This window comes from Chrysemys picta, chromosome 7 (assembly GCF_011386835.1).
Source record: "Chrysemys picta bellii isolate R12L10 chromosome 7, ASM1138683v2, whole genome shotgun sequence".
In the NCBI taxonomy this organism is placed as follows: domain Eukaryota; kingdom Metazoa; phylum Chordata; order Testudines; family Emydidae; genus Chrysemys; species Chrysemys picta.
The window spans coordinates 46,131,311-46,157,292 of NC_088797.1; the positions used below are offsets into that span (position 1 = coordinate 46,131,311).

The 25,982-nt window shown below is 49.7% G+C and overlaps 2 protein-coding genes across 4 annotated transcripts in view; one reads left to right on the forward strand and one right to left on the reverse strand.

The window, feature by feature from the left end:
• Positions 1-5,820: 5,820 nt before the first annotated feature.
• WDR82 (WD repeat domain 82) overlaps positions 5,821-25,982 on the reverse strand; it is a 57,187-nt gene continuing 37,025 nt past the window's right edge. For 2 of the 3 annotated variants that reach the window (XR_010589122.1, XM_065551317.1), the window contains one exon: positions 5,821-6,428. Coding sequence is in view for 1 of the 3 variants with exons in the window: in XM_065551317.1 (XP_065407389.1) it covers positions 6,399-6,428 (30 nt within the window). In the remaining 2 variants the exon portion in view is untranslated. Of the gene's footprint in view, positions 6,429-9,215; positions 23,902-25,982 lie in introns of those variants that run through there. The other variant, XR_010589121.1, reaches the window with a different exon arrangement.
• PPM1M (protein phosphatase, Mg2+/Mn2+ dependent 1M) lies at positions 9,176-25,822 on the forward strand. The gene is made up of 10 exons (XM_005285293.5): positions 9,176-9,396; positions 14,456-14,579; positions 15,777-16,031; positions 17,040-17,152; positions 17,983-18,067; positions 18,749-18,867; positions 19,872-19,935; positions 21,319-21,426; positions 22,062-22,210; positions 23,781-25,822. Exons 1-10 carry the CDS (start codon positions 9,176-9,178, stop codon positions 23,926-23,928), a joined length of 1,386 nt encoding a protein of 461 aa, XP_005285350.1. The 3' UTR covers positions 23,929-25,822.

The following is a 25,982-nucleotide window of genomic DNA, read 5'->3' on the forward strand; positions in this document are numbered from 1 at the left end:
GTCAAGCTAAACAAGAGCATGTTTTACTTCCAAATAGGAAAATGTTTGCAAGAGCTGATGTCAGCATTTAGCTCAAACCCTACATCTGGATGCAAAATTATCCGACATGTCTCTTTAATTGAATCTTTTTATTTTGGTGGGCTTTCATGCACCTCTAGGAACAATACAAATATAAACTGCAAGCCTCTGTGTTTCATCATTCTCGCCCCGGCCCTCACAAGTTTCACTTCTGCTTTTAGGTTTCATCAGAATAATTATTTTTAGTACATGTATCACAGCAACACCCAGAGCAGCCTTTGCTCTCCCCCAATCTTGGACTGGTCTGGTCCCAGTCCCGTTCTCTGGTGTAGCCCAATCATTTATATTGGCTTCTTGGAGATGTCCTTTCGGGGGCACAGAGACATTAGTAAACACACAAAAGGGGAGAGAAAGGAACAGCAGGGATAGAAAATCCAGTTCTGTCTTTGATGTCGACATTCCATTGCAATCTCACTGCTGAAAAGTTTGGTCCCAGCACACAGTCTTATTAGCCACCGCAAGACCTGGCAAACTGGTACCAGCATCTGGCTGTTGGAATCATTGCATTGAGCTGCCTTTCTGGTCACAAGCTTACATCAGTGCTGCAAAATACACCTCTACCCTGATATAACGCGACCCAATATAATACGAATTCGGATATAACGCAGTAAAGCAGTGAGGGGGCGGGGCTGCGCACTCCGGCGGATCAAAGCAAGTTCGATATAACGCAGTTTCACCTATAACGCGGTAAGATTTTTTAGCTCCCAAGGACAGCGTTATATCAGGGTAGAGGTGTATACAGTCTTGGCTGGCTAAGACAAACTTGGATTAGGTAGAAGGAAAAAGGAGAGGGGTAGGAAAGAGAAGAAATAAGGTATGAAGGAAAGGGACATATGGGGGAGACAAAGTCTCATGTCTCAGGTGGCAGTTGGGATTTAGTCAGAGCCAGTGGAGGTGATAATGTCATCTGAGTCCCTCTGTCTGGCCTGCTCTGCTCAGGACAGCTCCCAGGATTAGGACAAAGAAGGCACAATGGCAGGGGCGGGCTCCAGGCATCAGTGCACAAAGCGCATGCCTGGGGCGGCAAGCCGCAAGGGGCGGTCTGCTGGTCGCCGTGAGGGAGGCAGTCACGCTGCCTTCGGCGGCATGCCTGCGGGAGGTCCGCTGGTCCCGCGGTTTCAGCGGCAATTCAGTGGTGGGTACACTGAAAGCGCGGGACCGTCGGACCTCCTGCAGGCATGCTGCCGAGTCCGCGTTACCAGCGGACCTCCTGCAGGCATGCCACCGAAAGCCGCCTGACTGCCATGCTTGGGGCGGCAAAATACATAGAGTCACCCCTGCACAATGGTGTTATGCTGGATCCCAGGGTCCCCCGTGTGAAGCTCGCTCCTTCTCTTGTCTCTCAGTCACTCAACACTGCAGTAGCCAGATTTCCCCCCAAAGTCCTTTTTGGGGACTCCAAATGGGAGTGATGGATGGAATAGCTCATCCCCTCATTGCTTTGTTCACCAATTAGGCCTAATTTCTGACACAGCAATTTTGGTTTATTGATTTCCGGTCTTACACTGTTCTTGTTTACCAGGCATGATCTTAACATGGCTTGAATTATATCCGTTGGCCTTTGGTTTGGATTAATTCAGTCCTTCTGTCTCTTTTTTAGCACTTTTTCCCATCTACATTTGTTATTATAGGCTATTGTGATCTCGTATGAACGTTCACATACTTTTTACAGATGAGCTCACAATTAGGGTACTTTGGAGGCCCAGGACGAGTGTGATCATCTAGGCTGTGCCTTCACTCGGAAAAAGGGGTATTTTTAACCAATGTCACAATCCTAGTGAAGACAAGGCAGTTGTAATTTTAAGTTGCACGGTGTTGAGGCAAACTCTCGGCAATACAGCTTCTGTCCGAGTGAAGACAATGCCAAACTCCTTGTTTTCAGCTGTTTCTTCTTGAAGCCTGGAAAAGCAACAAGAGGCAAGGGGTAAAATCCTAGTGGAACTGAAGTCAATGGCAAAACTCCCATTGACTTTATGGGGGCCAGGACTCCACCCCAGGAGATGGAGATGTATTGGGCTTGAAAGAGGAACTACTGAGTGAAGTTCTATGGCCAGGATTGCACAGGAAATCATGCGTGGGGACATGTCTACACTAGCCTTCACAAGTGAGATAAGTATCTCACATTAATCAGCACTCAATAAACTCTAGGTAAAAATAGGCTAGTGATGAAGACAAGGCCAAGGAGGAAGACAAGCCAGTGCCACATCACCAGCCAGTTTTCCATAGGCCATTATTGAGTGCTCTGGGGGCCACAGGTGGGGACTGCTGGTCTAGTAGGTAATGAAAATGCACAACCCCAAATGTGTATTAACTGCCCCATTTTCCATGGTGGGAATCATAACAAATGCTCTTGGGAAACACGGGCATTCAACAGCCGAGGGAGGCATCTATGTCAGATCTGGTGACAATGCTTAGCACTTAGATAACTTTACAGACATGACTTAATCCTCACAACCCTCCAGTCCTGTGAGGTAGGATGGTAAATATTATCTCCATGGGGGCGGCACAGACAGGACAATGCAACAGATTCAGAGCCGGAACGGAGTCCTGCAATGCAGCAGGATTGGGCACTAAGAGATCCAGGCCTGGAAATCTGGCTGGAACCCACACAGCCACGAGTTAACGAGAAACCAATACGTTCTCTGGGCTGGGGAAGGAAAGACTGTAGATGTGGGGTGGAAAGCTTTGTGTAGGAGACCAGAGAAGAGCAAGCAGTGTGGGAGTGGAAGAAATTGCTCAGGGCTTTGGGGAGATCCAGTAGTTTTGGAGGGTCAGAGGCCTATTTAATTTTAATTTGCCCTTTTATTAAATGACTTTACCCAAGGCCATAGATGTAGTCAGTGTCAGAGCTAGTGCTAGCCTCAGGAGTTGCTGACTCACAGTCCTGTGATCAGACCACTGTCCTTTTCTAACCTATGCCAAGGACCTCTTTCGTTCTGGTTTTGTCCTTCAGTGGTTGCTCAAGTTTGTACGGTGCCTTAAATGTGTGACTTTGACATCATCTTTACTAGCCATCAGGAAAACAGCTCTCCTACTGTTCCCTGCAGTGTCAAGTATCACCAGGACCAAGGAAGTCTGCTCAATGATTAGAGCACTGGACTAGGACTCAAGAGATTCAGGTTTGATTCCTGGCTGGGCAAGTCACTTCCTTTCTCGCTGGACCTCAGTTCCCCAGCTGCATAATGGAGATAACAACACTCCCCTTTTGTTAAATTTGTGTTAGGGTATGTCTACACTACAAAATTAGGTTGAATTTATAGAAGCCGGTTTTATAGAAATCGGTTGTATACAGCCGATTGTGTGTGTCCCCACATAAAATGCTCTAAGTGCATTAAGTCGGCGGACCGCGTCCACAGTACCGAGGCTAGCGTCGACTTCCAGAGCGTTGCACTGTGGGTAGCTATCCCACAGTTTCCGCAGTTGCCGCCGCCCATTGGAATTCTGGGTTGAGATCCCAATGCCTGAATGATACAAAACAGTGTCGCGGGGGTTCTGGGTACATGTCGTCAGGCACCTCCCCCTCCGTCAGGGCAACGGCAGACAATCGATTCACGCCTTTTTACCTGGGTTACCTGTGCAGACAACATACCACGCCAAGCATGGAGCCCGCTCAGCTCAGCTCAGCTCACTGTCACCATATGTCCTCTGGGTGCCGGCAGACGTGGTACTGCATTGCTACACAGCAGCAGCTAATTGCCTTTTGGCAGTAGATGGTGCAGTATGACTAGTAGCCTTCATCGGCGATCTGGGTGCTGGCAGATGTGGGGCTGGCAGACGTGGGGCTGCATGGCACACAGCAGCAGCCCCTTGCCTTTTGGTAGAAGATGGTATATTACGATTGGTATCCGTCGTCATCGTACTGCAGTGGCTGTCAATCATGGGCAGACATGGGCAGACATGCTCAGTCCTATCGAACTGTCTCGACGATGATGGCTATCAGTCGTAGTATGCTATTTTCTGCCAAGCGCCCAGTATTTTCTGAGAAGCACCCAGAAGATGCCGAGGGCTATCAGTCATGCTGCACCGTTGTCTGCCAGCTTAAGATGTAAAAAATAGATTTGTTCTGTATTCATTTGCTTCCCCCTCCCTCCGTGAAATCAACGGCCTGCTAAACCCAGGGTTTTGAGTTCAATCTTTGGGGGGGGGCCATTCTGTGTGACAGTTGTTTGTGTTTCTCCCTGATGCACAGCCACCTTTGTTGATTTTAATTCCCTGTACCTGTACGCCATGTCGTCACTCGCCCCTCCCTCTCTCCCTCCCTCCGTCCGTCAGATACTAGTTTCGCGCCTTTTTTCAGACCAGACGCCATAGCCCGCTCAGATCACCGCGGCAATTATGAGCACTATGAACACCACGCGCATTGTCCTGGAGTATATGCAGAGCCAGGACATGCCAAAGCAAAACCAGGACCAGCCGAGGAGGCGATTGCAGCGCGGCGACGAGAGTGATGAGGAAATTGACATGGACATAGACCTCTCACAAGGCACAGGCCCCAGCAATGTGCAAATCATGGTGTTACTGGGGCAGGTTCATGCCGTGGAACGCCGATTCTGGGCCCGGGAAACAAGACAGACTGGTGGGACCACATCGTGCTGCAGGTGTGGGACGATTCCCAATGGCTGCGAAACTTTCGCATGTGTAAGGGCACTTTCATGGAACTTTGTGACTTGCTTTCCCCTGCCCTGAATCGCCAGAATACCAGGATGAGAGCAGCCCTCACAGTTGAGAAGCGAGTGGCGATAGCCCTGTGGAAGCTTGCAATGCCAGACAGCTACCGGTCAGTCGGGAATCAATTTGGAGTGGGCAAATCTACTGTGGGGGCTGCTGTGATCCAAGTTGCCAGGGCAATGAAAGACCTGGTGATATCAAGGGTAGTGACTCTGGGAAACGTGCAGGCCATAGTGGATGGCTTTGCTGCAATGGGATTCCCAAACTGTGGTGGAGTGATAAACGGAACCCATATCCCTATCTTGGCACCGGAGCACCAAGCCACCGAGTACATAAACTGAAAAGGGTACTTTTCAATGCTGCTGCAAGCCCTGGTAGATCACAAGGGACGTTTCACCAACATCAACGTGGGATGGCCGGGAAAGGTACATGATGCTCGCATCTTCAGGAACTCTGGTCTGTTTCGAAAGCTGGAGGAAGGGACTTTCTTCCCGGACCAGAAAATAACTGTTGGGGATGTTGAAATGCCTATCGTGATCCTTGGGGACCCAGCCTACCCCTTAATGCCATGGCTCATGAAGCCGTACACAGGCAGCCTGGACAGTAGTTAGGACCTGTTCAACTACAGGCTGAGCAAGTGCCGAATGGTGGTGGAATGTGCATTTGGACGTTTAAAAGCGCGCTGGCGCAGCATACTGACTCGCTCAGACCTCAGCGAAAAGAATATCCCCATTGTTATTGCTGCTTGCTGTGCGCTCCACAATATCTGTGAGAGTAAGGGGGAGACATTTATGGCGGAGTGGGAGGTTGAGGCAAATCACCTGACCGCTGATTACGCGCAGCCAGACACCAGGGCGGTTAGAAGAGCACAGCAGGGCGCAGTGCGCATCAGAGAAGCTTTGAAAACGAGTTTTGTAACTGGCCAGGCTACGGTGTGAAACTTCTGTTTGTTTCTCCTTGATGAACCCTCCGCCCCACCGCACCCAGTTCACTCTACTTCCCTGTAAACCAACCACCCCACCCTCCCCTCCCCCCTTCGAGCACCGCTTGCAGAGGCAATAAAGTCATTGTTACTTCACATTCATGCATTCTTTATTAATTCATCACACAACTAGGGGGATAATTGCCAAGGTAGCCCGGGATGGGTGGGGGAGGAGGAAAGGAAAAGGACACACTGCAGTTTAAAACTTTAACTCTTATTGAAGGCCAGCCTTCTGGTGCTCAGGCAATCATCTGGGGTGGAGTGACGGAGGCCCCCCACCGTGTTCTTGGGCGTCTGGGTGAGGAGGCTATGGAACTTGGGGAGGAGGGCTGTTGGTTACACAGGGGCTGTAGCGGCGGTCTCTGCTCCTGCTGCCTTTCCTGCAGCTCAACCATACGCTGGAGCATATCAGTTTGATGCTCCAGCAGCCGGAACATCGACTCTTGCCTTCTGTCTGCAAGCTGACGTCACCTATCATCTTCAGCCCGCCACTTGCTCTGTTCATCCCGCGATTCAGCCCGCCACCTCTCCTCTCATTCATACTGTGCTTTTCTGTAGTCTGACATTGACTACCTCCACGCATTCTGCTGTGCTCTTTCAGCGTGGGAGGACATCTGGAGCTCCGGGAACATATCATCCCGAGTCCACCGTTTTCTCCTTCTAATCTTCACTAGCCTCTGTGAAGGAGAAACATTTGCAGCTGGTGGAGGAGAAGGGAGAGGTGGTTAAAAAAAGACACATTTTAGAGAACAATGGGTACACTCTTTCACGTTAAATTTTGCTGTTCACATTACACAGCACATGTGCTTTCGTTACAAGGTCGCATTTTTCCTCTTATATTGAGGGCCTGCCGGTTTGGTGTGAGAGATCACTCACGCAGTGCCAGGCAACAGATTTCGGCTTGCAGGCAGCCATGGTAAGCCACAGTCTTTTGGCTTTTTTAACCTTCTTAACATGTGGGAATGGTTTCAAACAGTAGCGCCCTCATTTCCCATACCAAGCACCCATTGGGTTGGCCATTTAAAATGGGTTTGCAATGTAAAAGGAGGGTTTCCGGGTTAACATGCAGCACAAACCCAACTAACCCCCCTCCCCCCCACACCCAATTATCGGGGATGATCACTTCACCCCTCCCCCCCACCGCGTGGCTAACAGCGGGGAACATTTCTGTTCATCAGAGCAGGAAGGGGCACCTCTGAATGTCCCCTTAATAAAATCGCTCCATTTCAATCAGGTGACCGTGAATGATATCACTCTCCTGAGGATAACAAAGAGCGATAAGGAATGGATGTTGTCTGCATGCCAGCAAACACCGGGACCATACGCTGCCATGCTTTGTTATGCAATGATTCCAGACTACGTGCTACTGGCCTGGCGTGGTAAAGTGTCCTACCATGGCGGACGGGATAAGGCAGCCCTCCTCAGAAACCTTTTGCAAAGGCTTTGGGAGTACATGAAGGAGAGCTTTCTGGAGATGTCCCTGGAGGATTTCCGCTCCATCCCAATACATGTTAACAGATTTTTCCAGTAGCTATATTGGCCGCGATTGCCAGGGCAAATTAATCATTAATCATTAAACACGCTTGCTTTTAAACCATGTGTAATATTTACAAAGGTACACTCACCAGAAGTCCCCTGTGTGCCCTCAGGGTCTGGGAGCACGCCTTGGGTGAGTTCGGGGGTTAGTGGCTCCAGGTCCAGGGTGATAAACATATCCTGGCTGTTGGGGAAACCGGTTTCTCTGCTTCCTTGCTGCTGTGAGCCATCTACATTATCTTCATCCTCATTTTCCTCGTACCCCGAACCCGCTTCCCTGTGTGTTTCTCCAGTGAAGGAGTCATAGCACACGGTTGAGGTAGTGGTGACTGCACCCCCTAGCACGGCATGCAGCTCCGCGTAGAAGCGGCATCTTTGCGGCTCTGCCCCGGACCTTCTGTTTGCCTCTCTGGCTTTGTGGTAGGCTTGCCTTAGCTCCTTAATTTTCACGCAGCACTGCTGTGCGTCCCTGTTATAGCCTCTGTCCTTCATGGCCTTGGAGACCTTTTATAATATTTTGCCATTTCGTTTACTGCTATGGAGTTCAGCTAGCACTGATTCATCTCCCCATGTGGTGAGCAGATCCCGTACCTCCTGTTCGGTCCATGCTGGAGCTCTTTTGCGATCCTGGGACTCCATCACGGTTACCTGTGCTGATGAGCTCTGTGTGGTCACCTGTGCTCTCAACGCTGGGCAAACAGGAAATGAAATTCAAACGTTCATGGGGCTTTTCCTGTCTGCCTGGTCAGTGCATCTGAGTTGAGAGTGCTGTCCAGAGCGGTCACAATGAAGCACTGTGGGATAGCTCCCGGAGGCCAATAACGTCGAATTCCGTCCACACTACCGCAATTCTGACCCACTAAGGCCGATTTTATCACTAATCCCCTCGTCGGAGGTGGAGTAAAGAAACCGGTTTAAAGGGCCCTTTAAATCGAAAGAAAGGGCTTCGTCGTGTGAACTTGTTCAGGCTTAATTCAATTTAACGCTGCTAAAGTCGACCTAAACTCGTAGTGTAGACCAGGCCTTAGTCTCTACGGTGCCACAAGGACTCCTTGTTTTTGCTGATACAGACTAACATGGCTAGCACTGACAGGTTTCAGAGTAGCAACCGTGTTAGTCTGTATCCGCAAAAAGAAGAACAGGAGTACTTGTGGCACCTTAGAGACTAACAAATTTATTAGAGCATAAGCTTTCGTGGACTACAGCCCACTTCTTCGTATGCATCCGAAGAAGTGGGCTATAGTCCACGAAAGCTTATGCTCTAATAAATGTGTTAGTCTCTAAGGTGCCACAAGTACCCCTGTTCTTCTTTTTATGGCTAGCACTGAAACACTCCCCCTGTCTGTCCTGTTTAGATTGTAAACCCTTTGGGGTAGGGACTGCCCCTCCCCATATTTGTTCAGAGGGGGGAGGGATAGCTCAGTGGTTTGAGCATTGGCCTGCTAAACCCAGGGTTGTGAGTTCAATCCTTGAGGGGGCCATTTAGGGAACTGGGGTAAAAATCTGTCTGGGGATTGGTCCTGCTTTGAGCAGGGGGTTGGACTAGATGACCTCCTGAGGTCCCTTCCAATCCTGATATACTATGATTCAACCTAACAGGGCTGCATTCTTGCTAATGCAAATGACCAAAGTCTTCCCTTAAGTAACAAGGGGAACAACAGCCTGTGTGCGGTTCTGGGTATTGCGGGGGCTTGTTCAAAGCGTGGGGAGAAGCAGGGGACTGAGTTCTTGTTGCAGTCAGCGCGTGTGTGTGGCTGACTCACAGGCACTGAGGTCACTGATTGCACAGAGCCCTGCATTAGCATTTATGACTCGTCCCACAGCCAACTTCTGTTCTGGTCTCTGAGTTGTAGAGAGCAGTCGCGGGCAGAGCACAAAGCTGACGTGGTTTCCCCCTCGCGATCCTTTTTAATGTCTTCAGTCTGGTTCAAGAAGCATTTTTTGAGAAGCGGATCCGCAGCAAACCCAGGGAACGCCGAGTCCCTCAGGCGGCGGGTGGAGCAGCAGCTGCCAGCTGCCCGGCGGCCCAAGTTCCTGCGCGGAGTCTGCTCCGGGGAGAGACTTCCGGGCAAGCGGCCTATTTACAGCCCCCCCCGGGACAAGCCACTGCAGTGGCGGACGGGCTACGCGGAGTGAGTACCCTTTGCTCAGGGTTACTGGGGGAGAATCCGGTGCGTGGCTGAGCCTGGAAGACGCGCGCGCGTGTGTGAGAATATGGGTCTGCTTACAGCTGGGCGGGGGAGCAAAACTGATGGAATCAGCAGCTTTAATGCCACAGCAGCTTTATACTGACTGTCCTGAAGCCCAGGAGGAAATGCAAATGCTGGCTCTTCATCCTGTACTACTGCTTTTGTCCTCTCTCCCCTGCCCCTCCTTGTATCTGTTGTTGACCCAGCCAGCGGATCTGTCTAACTGGCTATAGACACCAGCCACAGTTCTAGTAACTAGGGTTTGGGGCTAGAAGTGCTTTCAGCATCTAACAGGGGGAGTCCCTCTGGCCTCTAGTGGTCCTGGCCCCTGTGGGAACGTGCCAGGGAGACGAAAGCAGGACGTTAGGACGGAGTTAGAAAGATCTGCAAGTTTACTGCAGCATGGTGAAATAGCTTTCTGAAAACGTGCAGAGCAGTCAAGTCAGATCTTCCCCCCCACTGCTACAGAGTAGGAGAGAGAGAGGGTTCTCCTGTCAGGGGGTGTGAGCATGTCAACAGAAATAGTGCCTGCATGCTGCTGCTCACACAGCCCCTGGGGCCAGAGGATGGACTCCCCGAGCTCCCATTAGAGCTGCAAAAAGTTCAGCAGCAGAGGCAGAGATGATCAGAGAACGACTATCCAGTTAGGAGCTGCTTGGAGATAACCAGTGTTGTCTTCATGGACTGCCACTCAGCAGGGCATCAGCAGCTAGTGCCAGACCAAAGACTTCTACCCTGAAGGCTCCAGATCTTCCTGACTGCTAGAAAGGAAGCAAGAGAATTAGGATGACATAGTATTTCCATTTCTCTCCTGCCTCTCATCCCAAAGGACTCAAAGCCCTCTCCAGGGATCCCATCGGCCGCTTAGCAGCACCACACAGCTGCTCAGGGCAGGAAGGGAAGAAAAAGAAAGGCACAGCCACTTGAAACTGCAGGGAGAAGTTTACAGGCAGAATGTAACTATCGCTGTTGGAGTTTGGCCAGGGTACCAGTGCAAGAGAGATGGCACCATCTGGCAGCAGAGAGCTCCTTAGCCCACGGGCGGGCAAATTTTTTGGCCTGAGGGCCGCAACGGGTTTCTGAAATTGTATGGAGGACCGGTTAGAGGAGGCTGTGCCTCCCCAAACAGCCAGGGGTGGCCCGGCCCCTGCCCCATATCGGATCCCCTGCTGCTTCTCACCTCCTGATGGCCCCCTGGGGACCCCTGCCCCATCCAAACCGCCTGATCTCTGTCCCCTGACCGCCTCCGGACCTCCCGCCCCATCCAACCCTCACTCTCCTTCCTGACTGTCCCCCAGGACCCCTGCCCCATCCAACCACCCCTTCTCCCTGATCGTCCCCGGACACCCAGCCCCTAACTGCCCCCCGCCACCCCATCCAACCCCCCCTCTCCTTCCTGACTGCCCCCCCGGGACCCCTGCTCCCATTCAACCCCCCTGTTCCCTGCCCTCTGACTGCCCTGACCCCTATCCACACCCCCGGCCCCTGTCCACCCCCCAAACTCCCCTACCCTCTAGCCACCCCCCCCACCCCACCCCCGTACTGCGCTGCCTGGAGCACCAGTGGCTGGCGGCGTGGCTGCTCCAGGACAGGCAGCCGCGCCGCACAGCACAGAGCACCAGGTCAGGCCTTGGCTCTGCAGCTGCGCTGCCTCAGCATTGCGCCGGTGGCAGGGCGAGCTGAGACTGCGGGGGAAGGGTAACAGTGGGGGAGGGACCAGGGGCTAGCCTCTCGGGCCAGGAACTCAGGGGCCGGACAGGACGGTTCCGCGGGCCAGATGTGGCCCATGGGCCGTAATTTGCCCACCTCTGCCTTAGTCTGTACCAGGGCAATGGCTCGGGTGGCGGGGAAGAGCACCCCTAGTGAATCAGTAGCACTGCTTTGTGTAGCACACAGGAGATTTCCCAGCCAAATGCTCTCCACACACAGTGCTGCTTAGCTGGGGAGATTTGACATGATTATAGGCAAAGGTTCCACGGCTGTAAGTAAGAGCGAAGGCAAGGGCTTAGCCCACCTTGCAACGGTGTCCTGTAAAGCCAGCCAAACCAAGCTCAGGTGAATGGGGAGACAGGCAGCCTCTCAGGTGCCAGGATCCAAGCTCATCATAGAGCAATGTCATCACACCTGCAATTGCACTCAAATGAAGAGGGAGCCACTGTGGGCTTTGAAGGATCCATCCCCCCCAGCTTTACTCATTCACGCATTTCCAACAGGCCTGAGCCTCAGTTCCTGTGCTGTCATCACTCTTCGACTCTTGGAGATAAACCCTGAGCTGGTGTAAATCCCTTGGTGTAAATCCACACCACTTCAGTGAAGCTACGCCTGCTTCCTTCAGTTGAGGATCTGGCCCTTCCTTTTGAATGTTCCTCCCGTCCTCTGTGGTGACTTTGTTTATATTGAGTTGCACAAGGTCTACTAGAAACCTCAAAGCTGCAGAGAACTGGTCAAACGAGGCTCTTCAGAGTAATTCCTAGCATTGGAACAGGCAGGCCGGGCTGCACTGTGGTGTTGTGGCAGCCAGGCTTGCAGGCAGGAGGAGGAGACATTAGTTCTTTGCTCCAAGGAAAACAGCAGAAGAATTCTAATCATGCAGATGCCAACTTGAGGAAATAAATCAATGAGGTGCTCGCTGTGCCAGCCAGGACTAGATCAGCCCCCTGGAGAAGAGCAAAGCGACTTTGGACTTTGGCTGCTTTTTAGGGTTAACAATACTGCTGGTTGCAGAAGCTGTTCACTTCATCCCTGGCCAAGAAAGGGCCAAGTTCTCTGGCCTACTCTACAGTGCAACAGGAGTGGAAACCTCCCTTGCTTCCCCTGGTGTGGGCTGAGTCCCCAGCAGGTGACAAGCTGGTGGAACTGGCTCCTGAGAACTACTTTCTCAGAGTAGGGGGCATGTTTGGGGTGGGGAGGTATATGTCTTGGGCAGATAAGGGGAATGGCTGGAGCACAAAGCTTCTTAGGGCGCCAGCCAACTGACATAATTCAGAGCAGCTCCCAGGCAGCTCTAAAATGTGCCGGAGCCGGGACCAGAGCTAAAAATCAAGGGTGTGTACTGGCTCCTTGCCATCTCCCCCTCTGCTGTGCCAGGTGTAAGCAGAGAATCAGGCCTGAAGCGTCTGGATGGTAATGACTGCCTGTTCCACTCTGTAGAAGAGCAATAAGGGTTTAAAAGCAGTAAGACTGGCTGGACAGCTCAAGACGATGAGACTCCAGTAGTCCTGTCCTGCGACTCTACTGGGCTTTATTGTTGGGCCACATGTTCCCGTGGCAGTGCAGAGCAACTTACAAAAACAGTCTCAAAATCCTTACCTGATAGGGTTCATCTTGGTGCTCAACACGAACAGCTCTGCACCACCCAGGGAACCCTTTGGGGGTCATTTATACTGGCATTACAGCTGCTTAGTACTGCCAGAGTGGTGCAAGGCAGTGTAGCAAAAGCACGGGTCTGGCCCTGTTGGTGTTAGGATGTGAATACCAGCCAGAACATGGAGAGAGAGAGGCCTTTAAAAGAAGGCACACTGGGACAGATGCAAGCAACAACAAAGATCATGCAGGGACATAGACACAGTACAAGTCCTGGCGTAGGTACTAGTACCATGCCTGCCAGAAATGCCAGTGCTCCCGGAGCCAACAGGAGAAGGTCACAGAGAGCCCAGGCTCTGACACAGACACTCCATGCTGTACACATAATAGATTATCACACTATAATTTTCCGTATCGCCAATCACTTGCTGACATTTATGCTCTTAATAAAAAGCTTTCTCCCTCCCAGTTCAGCTCCTTCCTTGTTCCTGCATAATGGCCCTGTTTGTTAGATCACTGTCATATGACACAGAGATGACTGAGGTTGAAAAGGGAGCAAGCATGGTCTAGTGGTCAGAGCACAGGACTGGGAATCAGAAGATCTGGATTCCATTCCTTGCTCCACCTTCGCTGGGTGACCTCGAGCAAGGCCTACGTTTCCGAAAGCCTGCACTGATTTGGGTGCCTCTGGTTTTGGGTGGCCAACTTGAGACACTGTGAACTGGTTTTTAGAGGTGCTGAGCGCCCACAATTGCAACTGACTTTAAAGAGAGCTGGGGGTGTTCAGGATCCCTGAAAGTCAGGCCTTATGGATCCCAAGTGGGGCACCCGAAAATCAGTGGACACCTTTGGAAATGGAGGCCTTAACCTTTCCGTGCCTCAGTTTCCCCATCTGTAAAGGGTGTGTGTGTGTGTGTATCTAATGATACACACACCTCTGAGGTGGGACTGTGAAGCTAAACTCACTGAATGTTTATAAAGCATTTTGGAATCTTGAATGGAGGGTGCTAGAGAATTGCAAAGTACTATTATTATACATATAGCCATTCAGGCTTTGCATCAGAATGGATACTGGAACCACCATCTATGTACACAGCTGCACTAGCAAAAAGGGCAGTGACTGTATGCAATGACTGACATCACTGACTCCTAATGCCTGGGACATCTCCATCTCCAATAAATGACTTGGGGCTCTTCCTGGTAATTAGTTTTCTGTATTTGCTCAGACTCCTAGGAGAGCCATCCCTAGAATTGACTTGCCCTTGTGTGCTTCACAAAGCATTTCAGAATCATGATTCACTGTCCCCTAAAACATGAGACTGACTTTAAAAAGCTAAGTGTTGGGTTCTTTGTATTTGCCTTCTGGCAGTTGAGCCATTGGGGGTCATGTTTCCCAGTTTTTCTCTGCAGCCAGGAGGGCCAGAAATATAGTTTAAAAAAAAAAAAAACAAGCTGAGATTCTCACAATCCCATGACTCCAGGAGCTGGGGTTCATAGATTCATAGACTGTAGGACTGGAAGGGACCTCGAGAGGTCGAAGAACACCAAATGCCATCAGACTCATGATAAAATCACAAGAGTTGGCAACACAGCAATACTATAATATTCCCCAGAGGCTCTTTACACAAGTGTCTTGGACCTCGCATAATGCCAGGTATGTATGTAATTTCCCAGTTAATTGGAGTGTCTGTCTCCACAGAGTCATCAATGCAGAGAAATCGGAATTCAATGAGGACCAGGCAACATGCTGTCAGATATCTGTCAGGAGGAGGGAGATAGGCATGGAGGAGGAGCAGGACTGGTTGATTCTTTGCTCCAATCAGGTGATTCCATATGTTCTGTCAAATCTACCTGTATCACATGTATGGATGTATGTCTAGTTCCCCACTCACCATGGAACCTAGCTGAGTTGTCTGATCCTTCATACGCATCTGTTTGGATGATGAGCACCCTTGCCTTGGGGATCGGCTCGGGGGGCCTGTTCCAATCCCCATGGGAAGCAATGGAAAGCCTTCCCTTCTGTGGGTTTTGGATTAGGCACTGAAAGAGGATATCTGAAGAAGCACGGCAGTGCCCTGGGGTGGAAGCAGCCACAGGTCACATAGTATAGGTTCCACCATCTCTGGCCATCTAGACGGTGCGAGGCCCACCTGCTCTGACCATACAGATGGTATGAGTCTACCTGCTGCTGCCTTTCAAGAGTCCCATTGAGGGAGACAAGCTGTTCTCAGTGTATATCCCATTGCCGTCATGTGGCCAGTTGCTAGTAAACAAATATCCTTGATATCCCTAACTATGTGGGCTCTCATTAACTACTCCAACCTGTTTTGCCATGTCATTTACCATCATTGGGCTGCTGTCAGTGGACTGTTTGTGTCTGCATCGTAGCCATGTGGGGAAAGGCAATTGTGGATGGCAAAGGATGACCAGCTCCTGCTGTGGGTGAGAAATGCTGCCTCATGGTTTTTAGCCATGCAGTGAGAGCATTAATGGTTTTGTTGGTTGGTTTTGTTAATAAATGTCCTGAATTTCCCATGAAAGACTACAGGAGGCATGAACTCAGCATTATCCCTGCAGAGCACCACCGCGATTCTGTGCCAGGAGTAAAACAAGAATGTTCAGAAAACTTCCCAGGGCTCAGCACAGTCTGTATGTTGGGGAGGCCAAATGATGTGCTAGTGAATCTGAAAAAGCCACAGGGGTTATGTATATGCCATGCTGGCCGGACACATATATATGTACACCTCTACCGTGATATAACGCGACCCGATATAACACGAATTCGGATATAACGCAGTAAAGCAGCGCTCCGGGGGGGCGGGGCTGCGCGCTCCGGCGGATCAAAGCAAGTTCGATGTAACGCAGTTTCACCTATAACGCGGTAAGATTTTTTGGCTCCCGAGGACAGCGTTATATTGGGGGTAGAGGTGTATATATAAAACCTGTCGTCAAAAGTTCCAGGCTGTGCTCCTGCTACCTGCACAGAACCCCTCTCACCTTCACTCTTCTTCTCCCACTAGTATCTGGTTGGTTATTACTGGGCCCTGTTTGATGGCCACGGTGGCCCAGACGCAGCAATAATCGCCTCCAACTACTTGCATTACTGCATCAAGCAGAAGCTGGAGGAGGTGGTGGAAGGCATCACTGAAGCTCAGCCCCCCATGCATCTGAGTGGCTGCTGCATTTGCCCCAGCGACCCCCAGTTTGTGGAGGAAAAGCAAATCCAGCAGGAAGACGTGGTCATTGGAGCACTGGAGAACGCCTTCCAGGAGTGTGTGAGTGATCCTTCCGTTGGTACCCAGAGAATTGCACCACTGCTGCTCCTCCCAGGCCCAGTATCAGGGATGGCCACAAACAATGAAAGCAACTGCTCAGGCCCCAGTGATACTCAGACTGGCCCCATCTCTCCCTCCATCACTGCTGCTGGAGGACAGTGAGACAATTCTCCTCATCTAGTACAGCGAGGCCCAACTCTTATCTGGTGTCTCACAAACCAGTCTGCACTCACACTGCCCAAACTTGGATCTGCAGCCTCCCGCAGGGCCAAACACCTCCCCTCTTGATTGATCTCTCTAATGCCACCCAAACACGCAGTGGTTTAGGCAACCCCTGTATCCACACTCTTAGTTTGGTTTAAGAGCAGCTTATTGTAGTTTAGCTTAAGCCTGATCCTAATTGACATAAACTAAACTGAAATAAACCTGGTCCAGACCCGACTAGACTGTGTGTCCACACAACCGTTTTCACTGGGTTAACTTAATCTGTGTACATCCTGCCTAAACTAGTGCAACTGCACATATTGACAAGCCCTCAGTTGGCCTCTGTTGGGAAGTTAAGGGGAGATATTCAAGGGTATAGAGGAGATAGGTGCCCAACTCCCATGGACTTTAGCATTGGCCTGCTAAACCCAGGGTTGTGAGTTCAATCCTTGAGGGGGCCACTTAGGGATCTGGGGCAAAATCAGTACTTGGTCCTGCTAGTGAAGGCAGGGGGCTGGACTTGATGACCTTTCGGGGTCCCTTCCAGTTCTATGAGATAGGAATTGGGAGCCTAACTTTGAAAATCTTCCCTTCAACCTGCTACAACACACTCTGGCGTCCAACGGTTCTAAGATCTGTCACGTACTTGGGTCCTGCGATGCTCTGGCAGCCAGAGCAATATCTCCATTCCCCACTATCGTTTTATCAGTTCTGTAGTCACCATCCTGGATTTAGTCTACTGCCCTTCCTGAGAGCTATACTGCCACAGATCAGGTCACTAACTGGAGTTGTTCACACCAACAGGATGAAGTGATTGGTCAAGAGATGGAAGCTTGTAATCAGTCAGGCGGCTGCACTGCTTTGGCTGCCCTCTACCTACAGGGAAAGCTCTATGTGGCTAATGCTGGGGACAGCAGGTGAGTTCAGACCCCAGCTCATGGTGGATTTTGCAGGAGGCTCAGTGAGTGGGTACAGCATGCTGGCTTACGGGGTGCTGAGCACATGGATATGGCTCAATGGGTAAGATATATTCCTTCAGGCAGTGTGCAGCCCCTACAGAATTCCCTTGCATCCACAATGTAACAGGTTTACAGACAGGCAGGCAGGCAGGGCTATTTCTAACTGGCAATGTGCAGATAGCATTGAGCTATTGAACATGAAAGGAGCTACCAAGCTAAGGGGCCCCAATGGCTTTGTTGGTTCTAGATCCATTAAGCTGCAGCTAATACCACTTCCAGCTGGGCCAGTATGACACAAGCATTGTATATGTCCCTTCTTCCTGATCCTGGCCTGTGGGTGCATTCAAATACAGAGCAGAGGAGGATTTTAGAGTCTCCTCATCAGTTGTGAGTCCATTGCTTCCTCCAACAAAGTTGTGTCATTCTTAAACTGACCAGGCCAAACTCTGCTCTGGTGTAAGAATGCAATTATGGAAGTTACATCAACACTGAATAAGGCCAGCTGTGTCCATCTGCCCATACACCAAATTCATTCCTGGTGTAACTTTGACCTCACTGGACTTTCACCTTCTGACACCAGTGATGAATTGGGCCCCAGGTGTTTTGGTGTGTACCTGACCCCAGGGAACAAAACACTCAGTAGGGATATAAGGAAGGAGGGAGCAGAGAGCGACTGTACTGCAGTTACTGACTCAGAGGAGGAGTACTGTAAACGAAGATTAAATTCAAGGTAAGAGAGCATTTTCCTGATGGCTATAGGCTTAGAACCTCCTCTCTTTTCCATGCAGGGCGATCCTTGTTCAGAAACAGAGCGTCGTGCCCCTGAGCAGTGAGTTCACCCCAGAGACAGAGCGGCAGAGAATCCAGCAGCTGGTGAGTGGTGCCTTCTTTTAGCTGCCTGCATGTATTGTAATGATGAATGTGTGTTCCTGCGAGATTGTACAGGTGAGCATGTGCCCTTCATCAGCCACTGCCTAGTCAGTGCCCCCAGCATCAAAGCTCCTCCTAACATCATGGATCTTGTCCAGGCTGTCAAGAGCATTTGTGGTGCACTGCCTCTTCAGTGCTGGGGAACTGGTAAATGCAGTATGGCCAAATTAAGGAGACCACCCCCTAACACCAGCTTGAGTGGGTGGTAAATGGAGCTCAGAAAATACAGGTTCTATCAGCTTGCACTTCAGCAATAGTAAATGCCACACTGGAAGGTAAGGGGATCAAGTCCAGGCTCTACAGCCCCCAAGAAGGAGTAATGATGGCTGAGCTACAGCAGATCCTGGCGAATAATACCACTACTTAGCTCTTACATCGCATATTCCATATGTAGATTTCAAGCATCTTAAGCTTAAGTGTCATTATTCCTGTTCTACTGATGGGGAAACTGAGGCACCGAGCGATGATGAGACTTGTCTAAAATCATACTGCACGTCAGCAACAGAGCAAGGAACAGAGCACAACCCCACTGCTGACTTCCAGCCCTGGGCTCCATCCACGAGTCCGGGGCGAATGTCGTCCTTAACCCTTGAGACGACTATTCCGTTTTGATTACTTCTCTAGGCCTTTCTCTGCCCCAAGCTCCTGGCAGAGGAGTTCACCCGGTTTGAGTTTCCTAGGAGACTGAAAGGCAACGACGTAGGCCGGAAGGTCCTCTATCGGGATTACTCCATGGCTGGATGGTGAGTCTCCGACATGTAGAGATACCCTTATAATTGCACTCCCTTCCCTGGGTGTCTCTGTGAGCTCACTTTTGGAAGCGAGGAGGTGTGGTGCAAAGAAAGGGGAGGTGCTGGCACGAACCCTCTGATCCTGAATGCTGCTTGTGAGGGGACAAGTGAATTTAGCACTGGTGACAGGAGTTGGACTGATACCCTAGAGCCTGACGTCCTCTCTCCACCACAACAGTGCAAGCTGCTCTGCCAATGGGCCTCAACATCTACCCAGGGGCAACTCGCCTTGAGGAGGGAGTTTACGTTAAATTCTGGACTCCTCTACTGCAAGTGCCAACAAGGGAGACTTGAGTGAGGCAGAATCCTAGCCACCAATTTGTTTTGTCACTGCATAGCTGTCAGATGGCAACCAGTGCAAAATGCTTATGGACAGGTGATTCCCACATTCCTTCCCCCAGCCCCTTTCCTTGCACAGAGTAGGTTGGTGTGTTTGTACTGGCCACATGCAGTGCAAGCAGTAAGGATAGAGAGACACACCTGAGTTCAGCACTGCCCAGGGAGACTGTTGTCTCACAGGAGGCTGCTTGCCAGCCATTAGCAAGCCACCTGTTCTTGTCTATCTACGAGGAAGGGCAACGATGGGCTCAGGACAGAGACGTGACGGTCTACAGCATAAAAGCCCTTCTGCACCTCATCTCTCTAGGTATATGGCCAGGAAGCCCAGTCTTGGTGCACAAGCAGGGGTACAGACGGTGAGAAGTGAGAGGGGAAGGGTCTGGTCTTGTCACTCAGGAACTGGACCAAGCCTCAAGAGAGCTGGGGTCAAATCCCAGCTTTGTCAGAGTCCTTGTGTAAGCTCAGGTGCATCACTTAGTCTCTGTGCCTGTGTCACAGGCAGTGTTGTGAGGACAAATTCACTGTTGTTGAGAGGCTTACACACTGGGTGATGGGCCCCACAGAAAAGCCTTTAAGTAAATGAAATGCTAGCTGATGACATATTATATTTATTCTAGGGGATACAAGACAGTGGAGAAAGCTGACCTCAAGTACCCTCTTATCCATGGCCATGGGAAGCAGGTAACTGAATTTGCTACAGACCCCCTACCCACTGAGAGGGCAAGAGCCTTACAGAGCTATGCCTGTCAAGACAGCAACAGCGGCTCAGCACCCCTTCTTTAATTTAGTTATAAGTAATGCTGTGGGGCTTGGCCCTGGAGTAGCTGACCTACATGGTCTCTTCATCCCATACAGAGAGAAGCTCTTGAGACCCTTCCACATCAGACACTACCATGGCTCCCCCTGCAGCCCAATCCCCCAAACACAGAGCAGCCAGTAAGCCTCATCAGCCTGCATTGCAAATGGGCAGTGCTTTCTAATCCCTGCTGGGGGCATGGCGTTGCCCCGAGGCCAAGAACTCAACACGATTCAAAGAGGGAGAGGATAGTTATGTGGATATCAAGACTACCTAGAGTTACAATTAATGACAGCCAAACTTTTGGAAGGGATATTAAACATCCTGCTTCAGGGTTTATACCTGCCTCTATTAGAGAGCAGGAGGAGACCTGTGTGTGTAGTTCTTACACCTTCATCTGAAGCATCTGCTGCTGGCCCCTTTCAGAGACAGGACATTGGACTAGATGGACCATAGGTCAGGTCCAGCCTGGGACTTCCTATCTTCCTACATTAACTGGGAAACCATTTTCAGCATTGACCTTCACACACAAGCACATCCAGAGCCAGCATTAACACTTTGAGGCAGGGCTACACAAGTGTCTTGCTGCCTCTGCCTCCAAACAGAACTGATTCCTGTCATCCACCATGATCACCTCACTGTGCATGGGGGCCTAGGTATTCAGGGAAGTATCAGGATTCTTTGTGTGGCCACCATTGTGCGTAGCAAGTGCATGCATCTCAGGGTGGGACTTTGTCACTCCAGCTATAGCAGTCCAGCTGCTAGTCCCTTGCAGTGGCTTACGTTGCTTTATATTTGCAAGGCTCTCCAGAAGGAACAGGACTAGAACCTGCCTTTGCAAGTAAAAGCTGAGAATCTCCTTTACCTTTGTTGTTCCCCAAAAATCAAAGGAAGTTGCAGCTACAGGCTTCCCTAGGCCTGAAGAAGAGCCCTGAACCCAGCCCCACCTCCTGCAGACCGAATCTCCATAGCAACCCATGACCTTTGGTCCAAACCAAGATCTAGTGGATAGGTGTATTCATGTCAATGAAAACATTCCACAGGCATTTGGCCCCTCTGACTTTTTGCTCATATTGGACCAGGCAGAATCAGACTCTGTCTCAAGGGTTCTTTTCTCTCCCGTCAGTCCCATGCTCTGTGCCAAGCGGCATGGCCTGTGGCCTTTATGCAGTTCTGCCTGAGAAGAGGCACTAACACCCAGAGTCACAGAACTCCTTCAGAGCACTGAGTTCTGGGTTGCTCTGACACACGGCTTTGTTCCATTCCAGACGCGCTTGCTGGGGACCCTGGCTGTATCGCGAGGGCTGGGGGATCATCAGCTGAAAGTTATTGACACAGACATTGAAGTTAAACCATTCCTCTCCTGCATCCCCCAGGTAAGTGACAAAGGGGAAGTGAGGATTGTGATAGTGAACATAAGAGTCCAGCTGCCAGAACTAGGGATCCCACTTTAGCAGAACTGGGTCATGGAACCTCCTTTCTGAAGCAGCAGGACTCAGCCTAACTTGGTATTGGTTTGCATACTGCACAGCTTCCAGTGGGTGGTATTAATCCAACAGCACAGGCTGGGGCAGAGAGGACAGGGATTGGGAAAGTTTCACGTATATTTCACGTGTTTTCATAGCCCAGGATTCTTTCAGAGGAGCAACCCCTTGCTCATTCTAAGCTTACCCGTTCAATGGTGCAGTCACCAGCCTTTTATAACAATCCACTAGAGTGGTGCTAGTGCCCCAGCTTGTTATAAACAATGATGACCTATTTAGTTTGGGATTCAAATGCTCTTCAGGCTTCCTGACTATGGCAGAATAGGCCCACCTTCATGGACAACCCTTAGCCACGTGCCTTTAAGAGGTTCATTAAGCATGACCACCCTTAAACAGGGAAATCAAAGAAAGATAGGATTTGCTTACATTTTTGAGGCCAAACATACTAGAGGAAACATTAAGAATACCATTTGCTATGTACTAGAACTGATGGGGGAAACCTAAGTAAATTACTAACTGTTCTCTAGGTGAAAGTGTTTGACTTTGCTTCGTGTAACATTAAAGAAGATGATGTCCTTGTCCTGGCAACTGATGGCCTTTGGGACATTCTGTCCAATGAAGAGATGGCCCAGATTGTCAGGAGCTTTCTTGATGAAAACAAAACAGACCCATACAGGTAGTACTGAACTTTTCTAGCTGTTACTACCCCATGGAGCTGGCATGGAGATGAGAGAGGCCCTCTCTCTCCCCCTGCTTTGGCTGTGGGACTGCTCATGTTCACAGTGAAGACAGTTTTGTGAAGTCACAAATCACTCCACTCTCTGGCTAACATGTCTTGCCCCTGTGTGTTAAATTCAATTCCTAGAGCATTAGCTGCTGTACTCAAACCACATTGGCTTATCCTCCCACTCTCTTATGGAACATTGTGGCCCTGCTGTACCATCAGCCAGTGTAGTCTGGTCAGATGTTAATCAGCATTCCTGTAGCCATCCAAACTCGCTGCTTATTCCCAAGCCCATGGACCAGTCATGCTATTGGAGACTGTCGATGTAGATACATGGGGAGGTAGCATGGCTCAATGGACAGAGCATGGGCCTGGAACCAGGGGACCTAGGGATTCCTGGCTCAGTCAGTGGCTTACTGACTGACCTTGGGCAAGTCATGTCACCACTTTGTGCCTCAGTTTTCTCATCTGTAAAATGGGGATGATACTGACCTCCCTCCTTTATAATTATTATTAGCATCTGTGACAAAGCTCTGTCCTTGTCTCCGTGGGTCCCACGTTTCCTGATGGATTTCGCTAGCCTCAGAGGCTCACTGTGACCCTCCACATAGCCCCTCTCTCTCTCTCTAGAGGCAAGGGTCACAGCCTACTGAGCCATTTTCATCATAAGCCAGCGAGGTAGGTGAGGAGAAGCTATCCTCCCTTGCACGCTCTCTGTTGTCTCCCAGTCTCAGTGATTAATCGGGGGGGGGATATGGGAGAGTCCGGGCTCCAGCCCAGGGACCCTGATAGTATCAACTATGGTACCTGATCTTTTAGAAACAGGATGCGTACAATTCCCTGGGCTACTTCCCCACAGCAGCCCCCACTTCCTCAAGCTCCACTTTACCCTTACCTCAGGGCCCCTTCTTTGTGCCTGATATAGTGTGTACTGCTCAGTCTCTCCAACAGCGTGACTTCCTCCTACAGCTCCTGACATGCGTGCCCACCTGACTAACTGGGAGGTTTTTAACTAGTTTCAGCCAGCCCCTGATTGGCTTCAGGTGTCCCAATCAACCTAGCTGTCACCACTGCTTTCTGGAAGGATCTTAATTAGCTCCAGGTGTCTTGATTAACCTGGAGCAACTGCCATTTGGTTACCATGGTAACAGGGGTTTGTTTAGCCTGGGGCTAACATACCTGTTTCTCACTACTTTCCTATAGCCATCTGGCCATGCCCTGTCACACATCATTTGTGGTCCCAGTGACATGAGACAGAGTGGGTTGGTCTGAGCAAAAGTATGGGAGTTAAAAGCACCTAACTTCTACCTCTGTGTTGGAAGACCTTTGGGGGGCTGGGGAAAGCCATCACTTCTATTTGTCCCTCAGTGAAATGGGGATGACGATGCCTCCTTCATGGGGGGTGATAAGAGGGTGTCAGTCAGGCTCCAGGTCATGCTTTGAACAATGGCAGTGCCATGTATTAAGTCCTTGAGAGAGAGATCCATGATAAACCCAAACTAACCTGGTTTTCTTGTTGCAGGTTTTCAGAACTGGCCAGGTGCCTGGTGCACACGGCAAGGGGGAAGAAGAATGGCCATCAGTGGATTTTGGATGGCAACAGCCTGGCATCCTACGATGACATCTCTGTGTTTGTGATCCCACTATACAACAGGGATGAGGACTGTTAGTGTTACGAGATGAGAGAGATTGATGCATATATCCATGTAATGTTATAGGTCATTGAGGCCTGGCATTAATGACATGTGCTTGACATGAATGCATGCATTTCAAGTTAGCAACTGAAGCAAGGACTTAAGGTGAAGGTCTATTACAACTCTGTGCAAAAACAATCTTATGTTCTGAGAAAAATACAGAGAGTCATCAAAAAAAAAAAAAGAAACAGTGGATGTAAAATTGTATAAGAATTGGAGGAAATGGCATGCCTTGGATCATGGCATTCTGCCCAAGATTGTCTCTTTGGAATTGTGCGGGTAGAAGGCCTAGTAAACAAAGGCAAAGAACAGATGACGCAACAGAATGGACTATAAGTGGATGCCTATGATTTCTGCAAATCGGAGTCATTTATTGATCCAGAGTCCTGTATGGATATAGATGTGGTTTTGCCGGCTACCCCCATCTTATGATTTTATCCTGATGGAAGGAACCTTGACTAGCCCTTGGGACTATTCTGACCTTTGCTCTCTGTTATAGTGTGTTTGGGGTGTGAATGTGGAGTGAGTAAAGATTACTTTTGTAATCACTGAAGAGCATTTAGAGTATTATATACCAACTCTGTGTCTGGTATCTGCTTGCTCCCCATCCCATAGGGAGACCTCTATTGTGGGTCTAACATTAGCATCATACAGAAGCTCTAGAACTCTAGCATAATAGGGTTTTATGACTAAGTAGCACCAAAAGGAGACAGGTGTACTTCAAAGAGCACTGTTGTGTGCACTTTCCAGTAAGAGGAAGAATTACTGTATAACCAGGCACTGCTGTAAGAGGTACTGGAACTGTGCCAGCTTGAGGGGACGAGAACTTTCCTTTTGCTCCATCCACCTACAAAACTGCTACTGGCCCACTCTACCATTTCTGGCACTCTACCTCTGCTACATCCCTCATTCCCTTCCAACCTCACAAGAATGGACAAGGTCTGAGGGGTAGTACTGGATGTCCAAGAACATGAATTGTCCTTTTCTGAGGCTAACCCAATGCATGATTTAACTATACTACAGCAGGATCAAGCTAAAATGGGGATTGGCTCACTGAGAAACACCAATGAACAGGGTGGTGATTACCACGGCCTCTGAAAGAAGTTAGCCACAGTTAAAACTCGCCCTTAAGATGAATCATTAAACAATAGTAAGACATCTCCAAAGGAGAAACAACCAGCTTATTGTGCCACCAATTTTGTGACTGTACATGTATTTAACCCTTTCCAGAGAAGCCAGTCACTTACTAGAGTTGCTTTTGTTAATTCACATGGATTCCTTGTTTTAAGCAGTTCTCAGAGCTTGTCTACAGTTGAAACGCTACAGCTGTGCCACTGTAGTGCTTAGGTGTAGAATCTCTCCCCTTGGCACAGGTAGTGTCATTTGCACAGGGGGTAGGAAGCTCATAAGTTTTATTTTTGTAAATCTAGGCTCAAGCAAACTAAACAGCAGCTGAGTGGTTTTTGTGAAGGTTTGTATACATCACAAGTTCTCACAGAATGCAACAGTTGGCTAGAGCCGCCTACAAATGTATCAGGCATTGCTGGAGCTGGGGATTTACAGTTCACTGGAAGAGCAGGGGAAGCTGCTGGGAAGGACTGTAGTGCTAGGTGTGGGAACCAGGCATATCTGAGGCATCCAAGTGCTGAAGCAACAGCACTAAGGTCCTCCATATCCAATGCCATTTTAAATAGAAGATGCTGTTTAGTAAAGGAGCCCTGAATAATCCAATACAACAAACTAAACTTAAAAGATGCACAAGAAGTTTCTTGTACAAAGACATACATTGTTCAGTTATATAACAGAATTTGAATGGTATATTTTGTAATTTAATGTACATAATTGCTATAATAAAAATATCTGTATGTAAGTCCATAACACTTTCTTAAAACAAAAGAGCATTGTTCATGAAACCCAGGCCTGTATAACCTCAGGGTCTTGAGCTTTCATCAGATGCAAGTGGGCCAGTTAGTACATAGATTGAAAAACCTCAAGAGAAGACTCATGCTGCTTGAAGTAGAGCTGATGGT

Coding starts and splice junctions, on each gene's coding strand:
- PPM1M (XM_005285293.5), top strand. CDS start 9,176: ATGTCTTCAGTCTGGTTCAAGAAGCATTTTTTGAGAAGCGGATCCGCA. Junction 14,580..15,776: donor TGATTCTTTGCTCCAATCAG/GTGATTCCATAT, acceptor TTCTCCCACTAG/TATCTGGTTGGTTATTACTG. Junction 19,936..21,318: donor TCCATGGCCATGGGAAGCAG/GTAACTGAATTT, acceptor GTTCCATTCCAG/ACGCGCTTGCTGGGGACCCT.